The following is a 13,989-nucleotide window of genomic DNA, read 5'->3' on the forward strand; positions in this document are numbered from 1 at the left end:
GACAGAGACAGCAGAGAGGGGAAGGGAAGAGGGGCTCTGGCCTATCCCTAGATGCTGGTCTGCCGCTGGCAGTTTGACAAGATACAGGGAAACCTCAAGCCAACACGGAAGAGGCACTCTCTCCCCTACAACTTCCCTGTTCCCTGCGGGATGCTTCAGCACCGGATGAGGTCCATGTCCTCAGAAATTGAAGTTCTGTTCCTCGTGTTTCAATGTTCCTCATGTTTGGGTGTGTGGGACTGGTTCTCACTTAAAGGGGCCAGGGTGACCAGAATGAGACTGGCCCATAAAGGAGACAGCAAGGTCCTGCTTGGGCCACCTGGTGCTTAGTTTAACATCTGCCTCTTCCAGGAAGCCCTCCTAGTTTCCCCCCAGACTTAAACTCCCTTTGTGCCCCAGGTTTCCAGATTTCCCTTTGCCTAATTGTGGAAGACGAGTGTCTGTCACTGTGGTCCGACCCACTTCCCTACAGGCGGAGGGATGGTGGTGTGGGTATGTCAGCACCCACTTGGTCACTGGGCCATCTGGGAGGGCCAACACGGGAGGACACCTCCAGTGTTGATGTAGTTCATGTAGGTGTAGGGTAAAGAAGCAGCCAGCTAATAGTGGCCCATGGAGTCAGTGTGGGGAAGATGTGGGGACCTTTATCAGGACGGGAGCACATAGAGGGGGAAAAAAAATCACACCTTTCTGCCATCAGCTTCTCAGGCCCTGGTGGCTGGCTCCCCCTGGTGGTCATAACAGGAAACGTCCTTCCCTCCAGCTCTTTTAGTGAGTTCACCCTGCTGCTTCCTTCTTGCTTACGCCTCCACACTAGGCTCTGTTTCGTAATGTGGCCAGGCTGAATGAGGGAGGAACTGTGCCAGTTGATGGTGTGTGGATAAAAGATCCAGGCAATGGGGTAAGGGGTAAGGTGGATCCAGACACGGCCGCTCTTTGGCCTCTGGGCCCCTCTGTGAGCCACTTACGCCGTGTGGCAGGGCAGCAGAAGTCAGAACAGTGGCTGTACTTATTTATAGCCTCTTGCTGCTCTGGAGAGGCCTGACCATTCCGGTGCGACCTTTAGCTCCCTCCCAACCATGCAGGCCTCCCGCTGTGGGGCTGGCCCCTCCCCCATCCTCTGTCCCGTCCCCACCCCAGTCATAATACTCTCCCTCTCTTCCAGGTATAATGGCTGTCCAGGTGCTACTGCAGATGGTCTACTTCCTACTGACTCTGCTCTTTCTGGTGCAAGGTAGGCTTTCTCGGGGCCCTGGGTTTGTTGTGACTTTGTCTTATGCTTCCATGTCTGTGTGGAGACTCTCTGGGAAAGGGAGGGTCTGCGAAGCAGCCCTGAGGGCACCTTGGGGAAAACAGGCACCTCTTCCTTCTTAGATACAACTTCACAGAGCACAGCTTGGGATGGGTGCCGTCCTCCTTTTGCAGGGAGTGTTCTTGGACAGTGCACACATGTACCACAGTCTAATGCAATCATGGTCTCATTAAATAATTTCCATTAAACTTTGGCTTTTGACTTTGAAACAAATTCTTTATCTTCACTTTTACTTTTTTTTTTTTTTCATATTTTGAAACCAGTAATTTTCTAGCAGGATAGATACATTGTTATACATTGTTGTAGACCGATAGATACATTGTTGTAGGCCCTTGAAGTGTGTGAGTCCCAGGTCCTTGCCCATGGCTGGTCCCATTTATACCCTCTGCTTTCTCAGGTGCACATGGTGGCAGCCCCCGAGAAGACTTCCGCTTCTGTGGCCAGCGTAATCAGACACGTCAGAGCAACCTCCATTATGATCAAACTTCAGAGCCTCACATTTTTGTATGGAACACAGACGAGAGCCTCACGATCCGTGCCCCATTCCCGGCAGCCCCAGACATTCCCTTCTTCTTCCCGGAACCTAGAGGAGTCTATCATTTCTGCCTCTACTGGAGCCGCCATACTGGGAGGCTCCACCTGCGCTATGGCAAGAATGATTACCTGCTTAGTAGCCGAGCCTCCAACCTCCTCTGCTACCGGAAACAGGAGGAGAGCCTGAAACAGGGGGCTCCACTGGTCGCCACCTCTGTCAGCTCCTGGCAGAGCCCACAGAACACCAGCCTGCCGGGAGCTTCAAGCTTCATCTTCTCCTTCCACAGTAAGGCTGGAGGGACGTATGAGTGTGGGATGGGAGTCACAGAAGACATGGAAAGCCCATCGAGGAGGGCCAACCTGGGTTTGGATGACATCTGGTCACCAAACCTGGACATCCTCTAGCAGGAGGGAGCCATGAAAGGTGGCTGGGGAGGAGAGGATTGGACAGTTTGCCTGTCTCTGTTATGATCTAAGATCTCTGCGATGACCACAACATCACTTCAGTCATTAGGAGAACACCTTAGTTACTGTTCCTCTCTATGATAATACACTCTGACAAAAGCTACTTAAAGGAGAAAGGTTTCTTTTGGCTCACAGTTCTAGGGTACACTCCATCGTGGGGGGAAGTCCTGGCGGCAGGTGCTCAAAGCAACTGGTCATCTGCACCCGTAGTCAGGAAGCAGACTATGATAAATACTTCTGCTTAGCAAGCTTCCTTCCTGTTTACATAGTCCAGGACTTAAGCCTAGGGGATGGCGCTGCCCACTTTTAGGGTGGATCTTCCCACCTCAGTTAACCTAACCCCCTTGCAGACATAGCTCCTGTCAGGTGGGTGATCAATTATATCAAAGGGATGGAGAGAAAGAGATTATTACTTATAGGTCCTGAGGTGGAGTGCACATTTGGAGGTCATGCTTACACACACACAAAGGTCAGGATGCAGTGGGAGGAGGGTAAGGGGAACATAGCTTGACCTGGGAATGTAACACTAGAAAATGTAAGCACTGGCAGAGCCCCACTCCAGCTGGAAGGTCCAGCTTCTGTTCAAAGTGCAGGGGCTGGAGGAATGGCTCAGCGGTTAGGAGCATTTGCTGTTCTTGCAGAGGACCCCGGTTCAGTTCCCAGCATCTGTAACTCTAGTTCTAGGAGCCCCGACTCCCTCTTCTGGTTTCTGTGGGAACCCAGTGTGTACACAGTACATGTTTATACACACACACACACACACACACACACACACACACACACACACACACACACACACACACATTAATTAACCGAATCATTAAAAACAAAGTACAGGTAGAAGCAACATGAACTATAGGCATTCCGTATACCCTAGTGTCAACAAAGAGGGAAACTGAGGTACAGAGGGCTCTACAACTAACAGATCGGAGCGTTAGGCTTGTGAAGCTAGCAGCTGACTAGTAGGGCTAGGGAGAATTAAGAGGATAAAGGTCTGGAAAGCAGGGAGGCTGTCAGGGAGTTCTGGGGACCATGTCCCTGTGGGTCAGGAAATGGATGCATTCTTACTTGGGACTCCTCCTAGAGGCACCCAAGTTCCCAGGGGATCAGGTAGAGATAGAGAGGCAAGAGATTAGGAGATCTCCAAAGCTGGCACAAACAAGCCACCTAATTCCCCAGGAGATCTGCTGGGCCTGGTCCCTCAGACCTTCTGCGCTCATGTGGAGCAGGCTCTAGGAGACACAGCCTGGCCTAGCTGTTTGGTGACCCGTGCCCCCTCTTCCTCTTGGGCTCTCGGCTCCTTCTTCTGTGAAGGGAATAAAGGCACGAGTGCCACATGAGGGCTGCATAAGGCTGCATGCTGGCCATCCGCGTAGGCAGCAGCCTCAGGTGGTCTGTTGCTTTCCCAGATGCCCCACACAAGGTCTCCCACAATGCATCTGTGGACATGTGTGACCTCAAGAAGGAACTGCAGCTGCTTAGCAAGTTCCTGCAGCATCCTCACAAGGCCTCCAAGCGGCCCTCTGCAGCGTTCATCAGCCAGTAAGTGCGGATTACCTTCCCAGGGGATGGTGGAAGGTCTAACCTGGGCTAGGAGGAACTGCGACTGGACCTCCCCTATTGGGTCCTGCTGGGTTGTCAGTAGTACCGACAGATACCAATGCATGCCCAGGCAGTGCCCAGCCTCTTGACTCTATCCTGGAGTCTGGCACGTTGAATCCCCCGGGAGAGGTTTGGACAGGCACGAGTGGGACATGGGCATGGGGCACTGTTCCTCGCCACCACTCCCCTCTGTCCTCATACTTAGCTCCTCCTCCTTTCTGTTCCTGTCCATCCTGTGTATCTAGACCACCCCTCCTCCCCCTCTCCCTCTCTCACCTGCCATGCTCTCCCCCACACCAGGCAGTTGCAGAACCTGGAGTCAAAGCTGACCTCCGTGAGCTTCCTGGGAGACACACTGTCTTTTGAGGAGAACCGGGTCAATGCCACAGTGTGGAAGCTGCCACCCACAGCCGGGCTGGAGGATCTGCAAATCCACTCCCAGCAGGAGGTCTGGTGCCTCAGGATGGGGGTGGGCTAGAAGGGCAGGCAGGAGCACTCCACACAGCATGGTAGCACTCCTTGGTTTTCCCCTGGTCCGGGGACAATCCACAGCCCACAGGGAGAACTGGTGTCTGAAGACCCAGAATATAAGACCCCACTGAAGACCTCTTAGCCTTGGCTCTTGTCACCCGACTCCCTGGCCTCTTGTGGGGTAGCTCAGAGCACAGTGTTTAGAAGGGGGTTGTTTGGCACAAGGGGGAACCTGGGGCATTTGGTGGGCGAGGAACTGAGGGACCTCAATACGCAGGAGGAGCAGAGTGAGGTCCAGGCCTACTCCGTGTTGCTTCCCCGGGCCGTATTCCAGCAGACCAGAGGCCGTCGCCGGGATGCCGCCAAGAGGCTCCTGGTAGTCGACTTCAGCAGCCAAGCTTTGTTCCAGGTATGGAGTCTCCTCTCACCTGCTCCGAGGGTAACTGATATGCATACATGCATATATGTGCATATATAAATACAAGTGTATATATGTGTATGTGTGTGTGTACACACACACACACACACACACACACACACACACACACACACACACACATATATGACCCAGACAGACAGACAGACATAAATATCTGACAGAGGGGTGGGGTGGAAAGGCAGTGGCTTATCTCCCTCCTCCAGGAGCCAAAGCCTCTCCTATAAAGGCAGAAAGGACACTCCAATGCAGAAACCTCCTGGGAGAGATGTGAACAGTGCCGTTCTCACTACAGCGTGAATGACCAACAAGGTCCTCAGAGCAAAATGTTAGGAGTGACAGTAGCCTAGAAAGAGTTGGCAGAGGCCTTCTTAGCTTTTCTTCTCAGCCTTAAACCTCCAACCTGTCCTCCCCTTCCCACCCCCCAACCTCCTCTATCTAGGACAAGAATTCTAGCCAAGTCCTGGGCGAGAAGGTCTTGGGTATTGTCGTGCAGAACACCAAAGTCACTAACCTCTCAGATCCCGTGGTACTCACCTTCCAGCACCAGCCACAGCCAGTAAGTGTGAGCGAGCTAACCACGGGGCAAGGGTCCCTTCCTGCTGGGTCACATGTCCGTTTCCTGTCTCTCCCAACTCACTTGTCTTTTATGGAAAGGTTGTCTGATAAGAGCACCCCACAGCCTGGTTCCAGGGGGTTGGGGGTGGGGACTGCGAGGTGGGTAGTGAAGAGAATATGAAGGGTGGGCCATGGGAGGAATGAAAGGTAGGCTGCGGAGGGAATACTGAGGGTGGGTGATAGACGGACAAGGAAGGTGAACAAAGAGAACACAGAGGGTGGGCTATCAAGAGAAAACGGGGTGGGGGAGAGTTGGCAAACAAAGGAACACAGAGGCTGAGTTGTGGTGGGCCCATGCTTCTTGTCCCCACAGAAGAACGTGACTCTGCAGTGTGTGTTCTGGGTTGAAGACCCGACATGTGAGTAGGGTGTTGGGGGGAACAAGTATCTGGGGGAGATGTGGAGTTCTGTTGGGGTAAGAGAGATGAGGATCCCCAGAGATGGATTTCTGGAGATGAGCTTAGAGGAAGGCGTGACGGAGGCCGGGGATCTGCTAGTGGAGCAGAAGTTTGTAGGAATGACCCAGTCTTGTGTTGAGAGCATGGTGGGTGGTGGGTGGGGTCTTGAGGACTGGGGTTGACCAGAGTCCTGTGCTTTCCCCTCAGCAAGCAGCCCTGGGAGCTGGAGCAGTGAGGGCTGTGAGACTGTTAGCAGAGACACACAGACATCCTGCCTGTGCAACCATCTGACCTACTTTGCAGTGCTGATGGTAGGGGTCTCCCCTGTAACCCCTTGCAGTGCCGCCTTAGGCCAAGCTCATGTCCTGTGTTATGTACTTGGAACCGGCTTACTCATTTAATCCCAAATAACCTGCGGAGGTAGCTCTGGTCATCATCCCACTCCAGAGGGTGCTGAGGCTAAGTAAGGCTGCACAGGCCTGTAGAGCGTTGTTCCTTGTTCTCAAGTGTTGATGTGTGATGGACACTCAGATTCCTGCTCCCGACCCACAGACCTGGGCCAGGAAACTGTTTCCTATATGCCCCCACCTGGAAGCCACTAAGACGTGCTCTTGTATTCCCCAGATATCAGACAGAGGCTTTGTCAACTTGACGTCATGCTCCCAGAATCCCTTTGTGTGAGAAGCTGAGGAGCTTATCTTTGGGTGGAATGTTATAGAAATAAGGGTTCTTCTTGGCTTACAACGTGGCTATATCCCGATAAACCCACATTGGGAAAATGTGCTAAGACAACAAATGCATAGGCTTTGCCCCACACCAGCTCTTCTGAGCACACGGGTGAGCATCTCCTAGGCCTCAGGGCTCAGGTAGCTTCAGTGGTCCTAGGAGATCTCAAATTCCAAGCAGAGCTACTGATAACCAGGGCCTGAGGACCATTGTTGAGTAGACGATCCCCAGCCAGAGCCGCCTCCATTGGGGCTTTGCGTGGCTCAGGTGTGGCCAGAGCCGACTTCTTGGGTGACGGTTCCTGGGTTGTGGGTCAGGGAGTCACAGAGGCCCCTCCAAGAGGGCATTCATGTGGGAGGAGCTTGCTAGCTCCCAGCTGGCCAGGAACAGACACTGGCCACTGGGGAGGGAACTATGCTGAGACTGCCACTCTGTCCCCATTCAGGTGTCATCCATGGAGGTAGAAGCCACTCACAAACACTACCTCACGCTCCTGTCCTACGTGGGCTGTGTCATCTCTGCCCTGGCTTGTGTCTTCACCATCGCTGCGTACCTGTGCACCAGGTAGGCCAGAGGAAGTAGAGTGGATCCGTTTTATTTCCTATAGACCGGGCCTCCTACCATCCAGGCTTGCTTTACCCAAAATATTGTTGGGTGAAGCTATGGGTGGGATCTCTGCTGACCACCGCGCTCAGTGGCTGTAGGACCCCAATGATAACATTAGTTAATCCAGCATTAGCACTGAGGATCTGCACGGTCAAAACCCAAACTGCAGGGCACACACACGGCGATAACGCCATGGTCATGGCAATGGGAATAGAGCTAGGCGACTTCGCATGGCTTATCCACACGCTACACACTGTTCAAAGAAGGCAGCAGACCTTGAGACCTCACAGTGAGGGAGTGCCAGAGGTGCTCCAGTTATCAGTGTTTGGCATAACCTCCGCTAAGGTCAGTTAGGACCCAGGCTTGCCTGAGTGGAAGAGAGACAGACACGCTTGGCTGTTGGAGACACCCAACAGGTCTTCAGTTGTCTGGAAGCAGGAGGAGGGGTGGAGCTGGGTGCAGGTGTGCCATAAACAGGTGCATCATGGCCAGGTGCGTCTGCAGGTGCACACCCCCAAGGCTGGGCAGGTGCTTCTGAGGACCAACAGTGTTTGGCTTTGTGCAGGCTGAGGTAGGCAGAGCACTGAGCACAGGGGCAGGGGCATGGGGACTGGTAGGAGATGGAGTGCTCCCTGTACCAGACCCTTGCCAGCTCCATCCTCCCACTGTGTAGAGGAGGAGGAGGAGGAGGAGGAGGCGTCCTGAGGTAGACTGGACTAGCCCAGGGCAGTCCAGAAGTCAAGGATAGTTACGGTAGGGCCAGTGTCTTCTGCTGACATTCTAGAACTCCTTAGAATCCCATGGTGCAGGGTACACACTGCGCTGTCAGGCAGACGTCCACAGCTACTCAGAGCCACGTGGGCAGACAGCCACGGAGCAGGCATGGAAGGCTTCCTGGAGGAGAGAGAAAGCAAAGAGGCAAAAGAGAGGAGGATGAGGAAGGGGGAACAGGACAGGGCCATGCCCCTGCCCCTGCATTGACCCACCAGCACATGCTCACATTCTCCCTGTAGGAGGAAGTCACGTGACTACACCATCAAAGTGCACATGAACCTGCTGCTGGCCGTCTTCCTCTTGGACGTGAGCTTCCTGCTCAGTGAGCCCGTGGCGCTGATGGGCTCTGAAGCAGCCTGTCGCACCAGCGCCATGTTCCTGCACTTCTCCCTGCTTGCCTGCCTCTCCTGGATGGGCCTGGAGGGCTACAATCTCTACCGACTGGTGGTGGAGGTCTTCGGTACCTATGTCCCTGGCTATCTGCTCAAGCTGAGCACCGTGGGCTGGGGTAAGTGTCAGGGGAGAGCGGACCCTGGGACCCACTGCCTCACCACTACCCACTAGGCTTCAGGCCAAGCACAGACATCAGGTTCTGCCCTCCCCTGTTAGGAAATCAACCAGTTCCTCTGCCCGGATTAGGGACATGTGCTCTAGCAACAACTCCACTTGTAGACCCTCACAGACCTCCGTGACAGTCTTTCTATGGCTTTGGCAATGTTTTTCATGGCTGGTGACAAGTTGGTTCACCTGTGACCCAGACTACTCGAGTCAGACTGGGGCCCAGAGTTTCATGGCGTGAGTCATTTTGGATAGTTCACAGAACTTGACCTCCCCATACCCCGGACCCCACACCCCACTTGCTGCTCTTCCTGTGTCCCTCCCATTCACCTTCTGCCCAGGATTTACAAAACCCGAATTGACTGTGGCGGCCTTGGCTATGTGCTGGCGAGTTAAGAAGGCCATGGCGGATGTCCTCTCGGCCAGAGTTCTCTCACTGCCCTCCCCCGCCAGCCCCGCATCCCCTAATCTCCCTGTTTGACCATGCTTCAGCGGTGCACCACAGGCCTTTTCTCCTGGGAGAGCCAGGAAGGGACAGGGGAAAGGTGAAAGAGAGCCTACCCACTATGGAAACAGAGAGGACCTACTCAGGTCCACTGGGAGCAGAGAAAATGGACTCAGAGGGTGGAGGCAGAACTTCCTCTTGCTGTCCGCAGGTTTTCCTGTCTTCCTGGTCACTCTGGTGGCGTTGGTCGACGTGAATAACTATGGCCCCATCATCCTAGCTGTGCGCCGGACTCCGGACCATGTCATCTACCCCTCTATGTGAGTGGCTGTGGCAGGGACAGGAGCGTGGGTCTCGGGGGATGGGCAGGGAACAGCAGTCTTAATTGGCCGGGTTGGCTGGGAGGCTGTGGGCTCCCGTACTCTGGAGGAATGGGCCCAGCAGTAGCCAAAGCCCAGGACTAAGGACCGCAGGGTCTAAGAGAAGCCAAGTCTGCCTTCCAGTGGTCAGGTGCGTAGATGCCCAGAGCCTGGCCTTTCTCTGAACCCCAGAGAAGTGTTGGGCCACATGGTCTCCCGCCACGCTTCTTCCCACACCCATTGGTTCTGAAGGAAGTGGAGACTTGGGGTGGCAGAGAGCATGGGGACCCACTCTTAACCACACCGTGGTTAATGCGTGGCACCAGCTGGCAGGGGACATCCTGACACTAGACCTGAAGCCGGGCGTTCCAGCTCGAGGCCAGGGAGGAATGCTTTCCGCTGGCTCTGTGTTGATGACATAGACTCCCAAATGCCCCTCCTCCCCTCACACCAGGCCTGGTGGGTTTGCCTCAGCCTTGGAATGGCTTCCTTAACCCCTTCCTTTAAGTTATCTGACTGGGTAACCGGCACCAACGATGGTTCAGTGGTTAAGAGTGCATACTGCTCTTGCAGAGGACCTGAGTTTGGTTCTCAGCACTCAAATCACAACCAGCTACGACTCCAGTTCCAAAAGATCTGATACCTCTGAGCTCTGTGGCCTCCATGGGCACCAGCACATATGTGTACACGTCCACATAGATGCACATAACACACCATTAAAAAATAATAAAAATAGGGGTTGAGATTTAGCTCAGTGGTAGAGCGCTTGCCTAGCAAGTGCAAGGCCCTGGGTTCGGTCCCCAGCTCGAAAAAAAAAGAAAAAAGAAAAAAATAATAAAAAATAAATATATGTTTAAAAAAAAAAGATGGCGGGAGGCCAGTGGTGCTTCCTAATGAGTGGTCCCAGCACCCCACCCAGCACCCTCCGGGGTCCTGCTGCTCCCACTCCTGAGCTGAACGGAGCCTTCCACTCTCACTCAGGTGCTGGATCCGGGACTCCGTGGTTAGCTATGTCACTAACCTGGGCCTCTTCAGCCTGGTGTTCCTGTTCAACATGGCTATGCTGGCCACCATGGTGGTGCAGATCCTGCGGCTTCGCCCACACAGCCAGAAGTGGCCCCACGTGCTGACTCTGCTGGGCCTCAGCCTGGTCCTTGGCCTTCCCTGGGCCTTGGTCTTCTTTTCCTTTGCTTCTGGTACCTTCCAGCTTGTCGTCATCTACCTTTTCAGCATCATGACTTCCTTCCAAGGTAGGTGTGGTGGGGGCCCCGCCCCTGCTCAGCAGCCCTTGCCTCTCCAGCTGGTGGCAGGGTGGGGAGGGAAAAGCAAAGGCCCTGTGGTTAGGACAAGTGTTGGGGAGGGTAAGGAAGGGAGTGTGGGTGAACCTCAGTCATTGAGGGCTCGGAGGCAGGATCCTGGAGGCCCCAGCTTGAGACCAGCAGGACCCACACCCTCTGCCCTGTGCCTCTCATACACAGACAGAAAGGCCTATCCCACCTCTGTATTTGGCTATGCCGACTGGACAGGGCCCGTGTGGCCACGTCAGAGTCAATTGGAGTCACCAGGGGTTGGAATGGGATGAGGGGGATTCATTCCAAATTTCGTAGTTAGGCATTTCATCTATGAGGCACGGGAACCTAGGCCAACACTGAACCCCTGATATGCTACGACATATTGAGTCGTTCTGAGTGACTCCAGAGCCCTAGGTGTATGGCTGGACCCCTGGAGCAGAGGGACTGTGAGAGGGGAACAAGGCCAGATGGGGGTCCTGCTATCTGATAACTCATGTGCTTACTGACCACAGGCTTCCTCATCTTCCTGTGGTACTGGTCCATGAGGTTCCAGGCCCAAGGCGGTCCCTCTCCTCTGAAGAACAACTCAGACAGCGCCAAGCTCCCCATCAGCTCCGGCAGCACCTCTTCCAGCCGCATCTAGGCCACCGCCACACCTCCCCTCCCCTCTGGGGTGGGGGGTGCACATGCATGGCGTCTGCTCACATTGTCTGTGGCCTGGTGCTGTGCCCAGCCTTGGTTGGTTAGTGGCATACTAGAGAAGGCCCTGGTCCTTGAAGGGGTAGGACTGCTGCTCTGGTAGGTAGATACCTAGCTTGCCTTGGGGACTACTCTGGTCCCCAAAGGACTCAGAAGCACACTGCCATTCCGTTTGTGGGCCTGCCCTATTTCAGCCTGGAGCTGAGGCCTTGTCTTTCTGGCCACCTCTGGGTCCAGCTGTTGCTGCTGGGTGTTGAGACCTGCAGGCCCAAGCTAGGGTTAGATCTTGAAGGAGGCTGATACATCCAGCCTGAGACACAGCTGCCTTGGCTCTTGCTGCTCTGTCTCTGTGGTCACCACGCGGATCAGGAGGGTGGCACTGGGGGTAAATGGGCTGGGAGGAGGTTAGGAGCTGAGCATCTTCCAAACCTGTCTGTAAGTCCTTCTCTTCATTCCCCACCTCACCCCCTCCTCTGTGGTCCCCTAGCACTCTACCTGCATCCTGGGGTCCTAGACCAGTGCTGTGATTAGGGGTAGTAGTTCCCAGGAGTTTTCCTGGTGCCAGCTATAAACTTCTGTCTGTTGTGTGGGCTTTGGCCTCTGACTCAGGGCAGGCTCCTGGGCTGAACCAGGCCAACCTGTCTGAGCCTCTCTCCAAGCTGCCTCATCTTTGTTCACACCTCAGAGGGGCCTCCACCTCTCCTGAAGACTCCCTCTGGCAAGAACTGTGGGATACAGCCCACTTTTCAACCCAGCATTCCGAAGACCAAGACAGCACCCTCTGGTGACATTGGCCAAGCTTGATGCTCTCCTGAGAAGTGGTCTTCAAATCCCTGCGGGTGTATCTGAAGATACTGGGCTTGCCTGTCGTGAATTCTGTCCTGCTAACGTACAGTGATGCCTCCCCCTAACCCCCCGAAAGCTCTCACAAAGTCCTGGAGCTTTAGGCATGGGGCTGAGAATCCAGGAGGACTTCCTGCAGGAGGCAGCATTTCATCTTGACCTCAGCCTTCTAGTTGGGGAGGAGGATGTTCTTTTTTAAAGACCAGTTCATTTGTCTTTTGATATTAAAGCTCTTTGTAGAGAGTTTGGAAACTGTAGGAGATTGTTGAGAAGAAAAATAAAAATCAGCTGTTATCTAATGCCATGGTAAAAAGCAACAGCGTGGAGGGTTTCCCGCCTCAGTTCTTTTTTTCCCCTCACTTCTATTACTAGTATTGCTGAGTCCGGTGTCTTGAGGACAATCAGGAAATGGTGAAGAGGAGAGGGCGATGTGAGAAAGAAGGCTTCTGAGGACACTTTCTCAGGAAAACAAGAGAAATGGCCAGCTGGTGTCTGCTGGGGTGGTGCTGGGCAGAGGTGTGCCAACGGTCACCTGGAGATTGTGATCATTGGCTGCAGCTGACCATTGCTGGCATGGAGGAAGACCTGGGCAGCCCCATCAGTTGCCTTTCATGGGGAATCCAGACTGGCTCATAAAAGCTGTTGATCTTACGATGTTTGGCATATTGAAACTTTCCATAGCCAAAGAGGTCACTCTTTTTTTTTTTTTTTTTTTTTTTTTTTTTTTTCGAGCTGGGGACGGAACCAGGGGCCTTGCGCTTGCTAGGCAAGCACTCTACCACTGAGCTAAATCCCCAACCCCAGGTCACTCTTGAGTTCAGATTTTAACTGGCCACGTGATCCAGGGACCAGTTTGGCCATCAGTCTGGAGCAGCTGGGCACAGGTTAGACATGTCCCAGGTATCTGTCCCCCTGGGTTACGTGTGATTGTCCCCATCTGTCCAGGTACAAAGAGGTATAAAAAGCAGGGTGTGGTGGCCCCTGTAGTTCCAGCCCTTGAGACGCTGTGGCAGGAGATTGAGAGTTCAAGACCAGCCTGGGCTGTGTAGTGGGACTCTCAAGCAATGAAGGAAGTAATTCCTCTTTATTTCAAAGTCTGAGATTAGCACAGGTCTGCAACTCCAGCCCCCACCCCCACCACGACCCCTTCCCCCTGCTACACCAGGGGGAAGTGGGGGTACACTGGGGTGACAAAGCTGAGTGGAAGCTGCCTCATAGTTCTGGGTGCACCAGCAGTTCCCAGGGCATGGCACGAATGTGGCAGATTTGGGACCCGTCTGGACTTTAACACATGGAAGCCCCCATGCCTGTTTCTGCTTTGGCGTTCTGTTGGTTCTTTTTTTTTTTTGAGACAGGGTTTCTCTTCTCTTTCCCTGGTTGTCCTGGAACTCACTGTGCACACCAGTCTGGTCTCTTAACTCACTAAGATCGACCTACCTCTGCCTTTTAAGTGCTAGGCCCCCTGAAGAAAGAACCAGACCTTCCCGAGCCCCTCTGCTGAGTGTCCTGGCTAGCCAGGGTCCCAGTGCTTGTAGGCCTCTAGGTCTCTGTGAGAGTGTCTGTCCCCATGGACTGACATCCCCTCTCCTCTTACAGGCAAAAAGCACCCCCTCCCCAATTTCTTTTTTCCTGAATGTCTGGTTTTGAGGCTGGCTCAGATAAAGATATGAGACTGCTGGTGTCTCTAAGGGCCTTCTCTTGTCCAAGTTGTTCTTTCTAGGCTGAGGGTCTGCAGACATTACACTTAACCTTCCCACTAAGATGAGCAAGGGAATCTCTAAAGACACCTGTCTGGTTTGGGATACAACCAGGTGATGCCAGCCGGTGTGGCAGAGGGCTTGAGGCCTTGCT

The 13,989-nt window shown here is 53.9% G+C and overlaps 1 protein-coding gene across 1 annotated transcript in view; it reads left to right on the forward strand.

The window, feature by feature from the left end:
* Window positions 1–12,455, forward strand: part of Adgrg1 (adhesion G protein-coupled receptor G1) — a 36,907-nt gene extending 24,452 nt beyond the window's left edge. The window contains exons 3-15 of the mRNA XM_032887641.1: window positions 1,166–1,249; window positions 1,710–2,132; window positions 3,721–3,853; window positions 4,214–4,361; window positions 4,662–4,793; window positions 5,263–5,379; window positions 5,752–5,797; window positions 6,044–6,147; window positions 7,008–7,126; window positions 8,182–8,450; window positions 9,157–9,265; window positions 10,286–10,554; window positions 11,109–12,455. Of these exons, the coding sequence (XP_032743532.1) occupies window positions 1,166–1,249; window positions 1,710–2,132; window positions 3,721–3,853; window positions 4,214–4,361; window positions 4,662–4,793; window positions 5,263–5,379; window positions 5,752–5,797; window positions 6,044–6,147; window positions 7,008–7,126; window positions 8,182–8,450; window positions 9,157–9,265; window positions 10,286–10,554; window positions 11,109–11,239 (2,084 nt within the window). The 3' untranslated portion in view covers window positions 11,240–12,455. The remainder of the gene's footprint in view (window positions 1–1,165; window positions 1,250–1,709; window positions 2,133–3,720; window positions 3,854–4,213; window positions 4,362–4,661; window positions 4,794–5,262; window positions 5,380–5,751; window positions 5,798–6,043; window positions 6,148–7,007; window positions 7,127–8,181; window positions 8,451–9,156; window positions 9,266–10,285; window positions 10,555–11,108) is intronic.
* The last annotated feature ends 1,534 nt before the right edge of the window (window positions 12,456–13,989 follow it).

The sequence above is a fragment of the Rattus rattus genome, chromosome 17 (genome assembly GCF_011064425.1).
Source record: "Rattus rattus isolate New Zealand chromosome 17, Rrattus_CSIRO_v1, whole genome shotgun sequence".
In the NCBI taxonomy this organism is placed as follows: domain Eukaryota; kingdom Metazoa; phylum Chordata; class Mammalia; order Rodentia; family Muridae; genus Rattus; species Rattus rattus.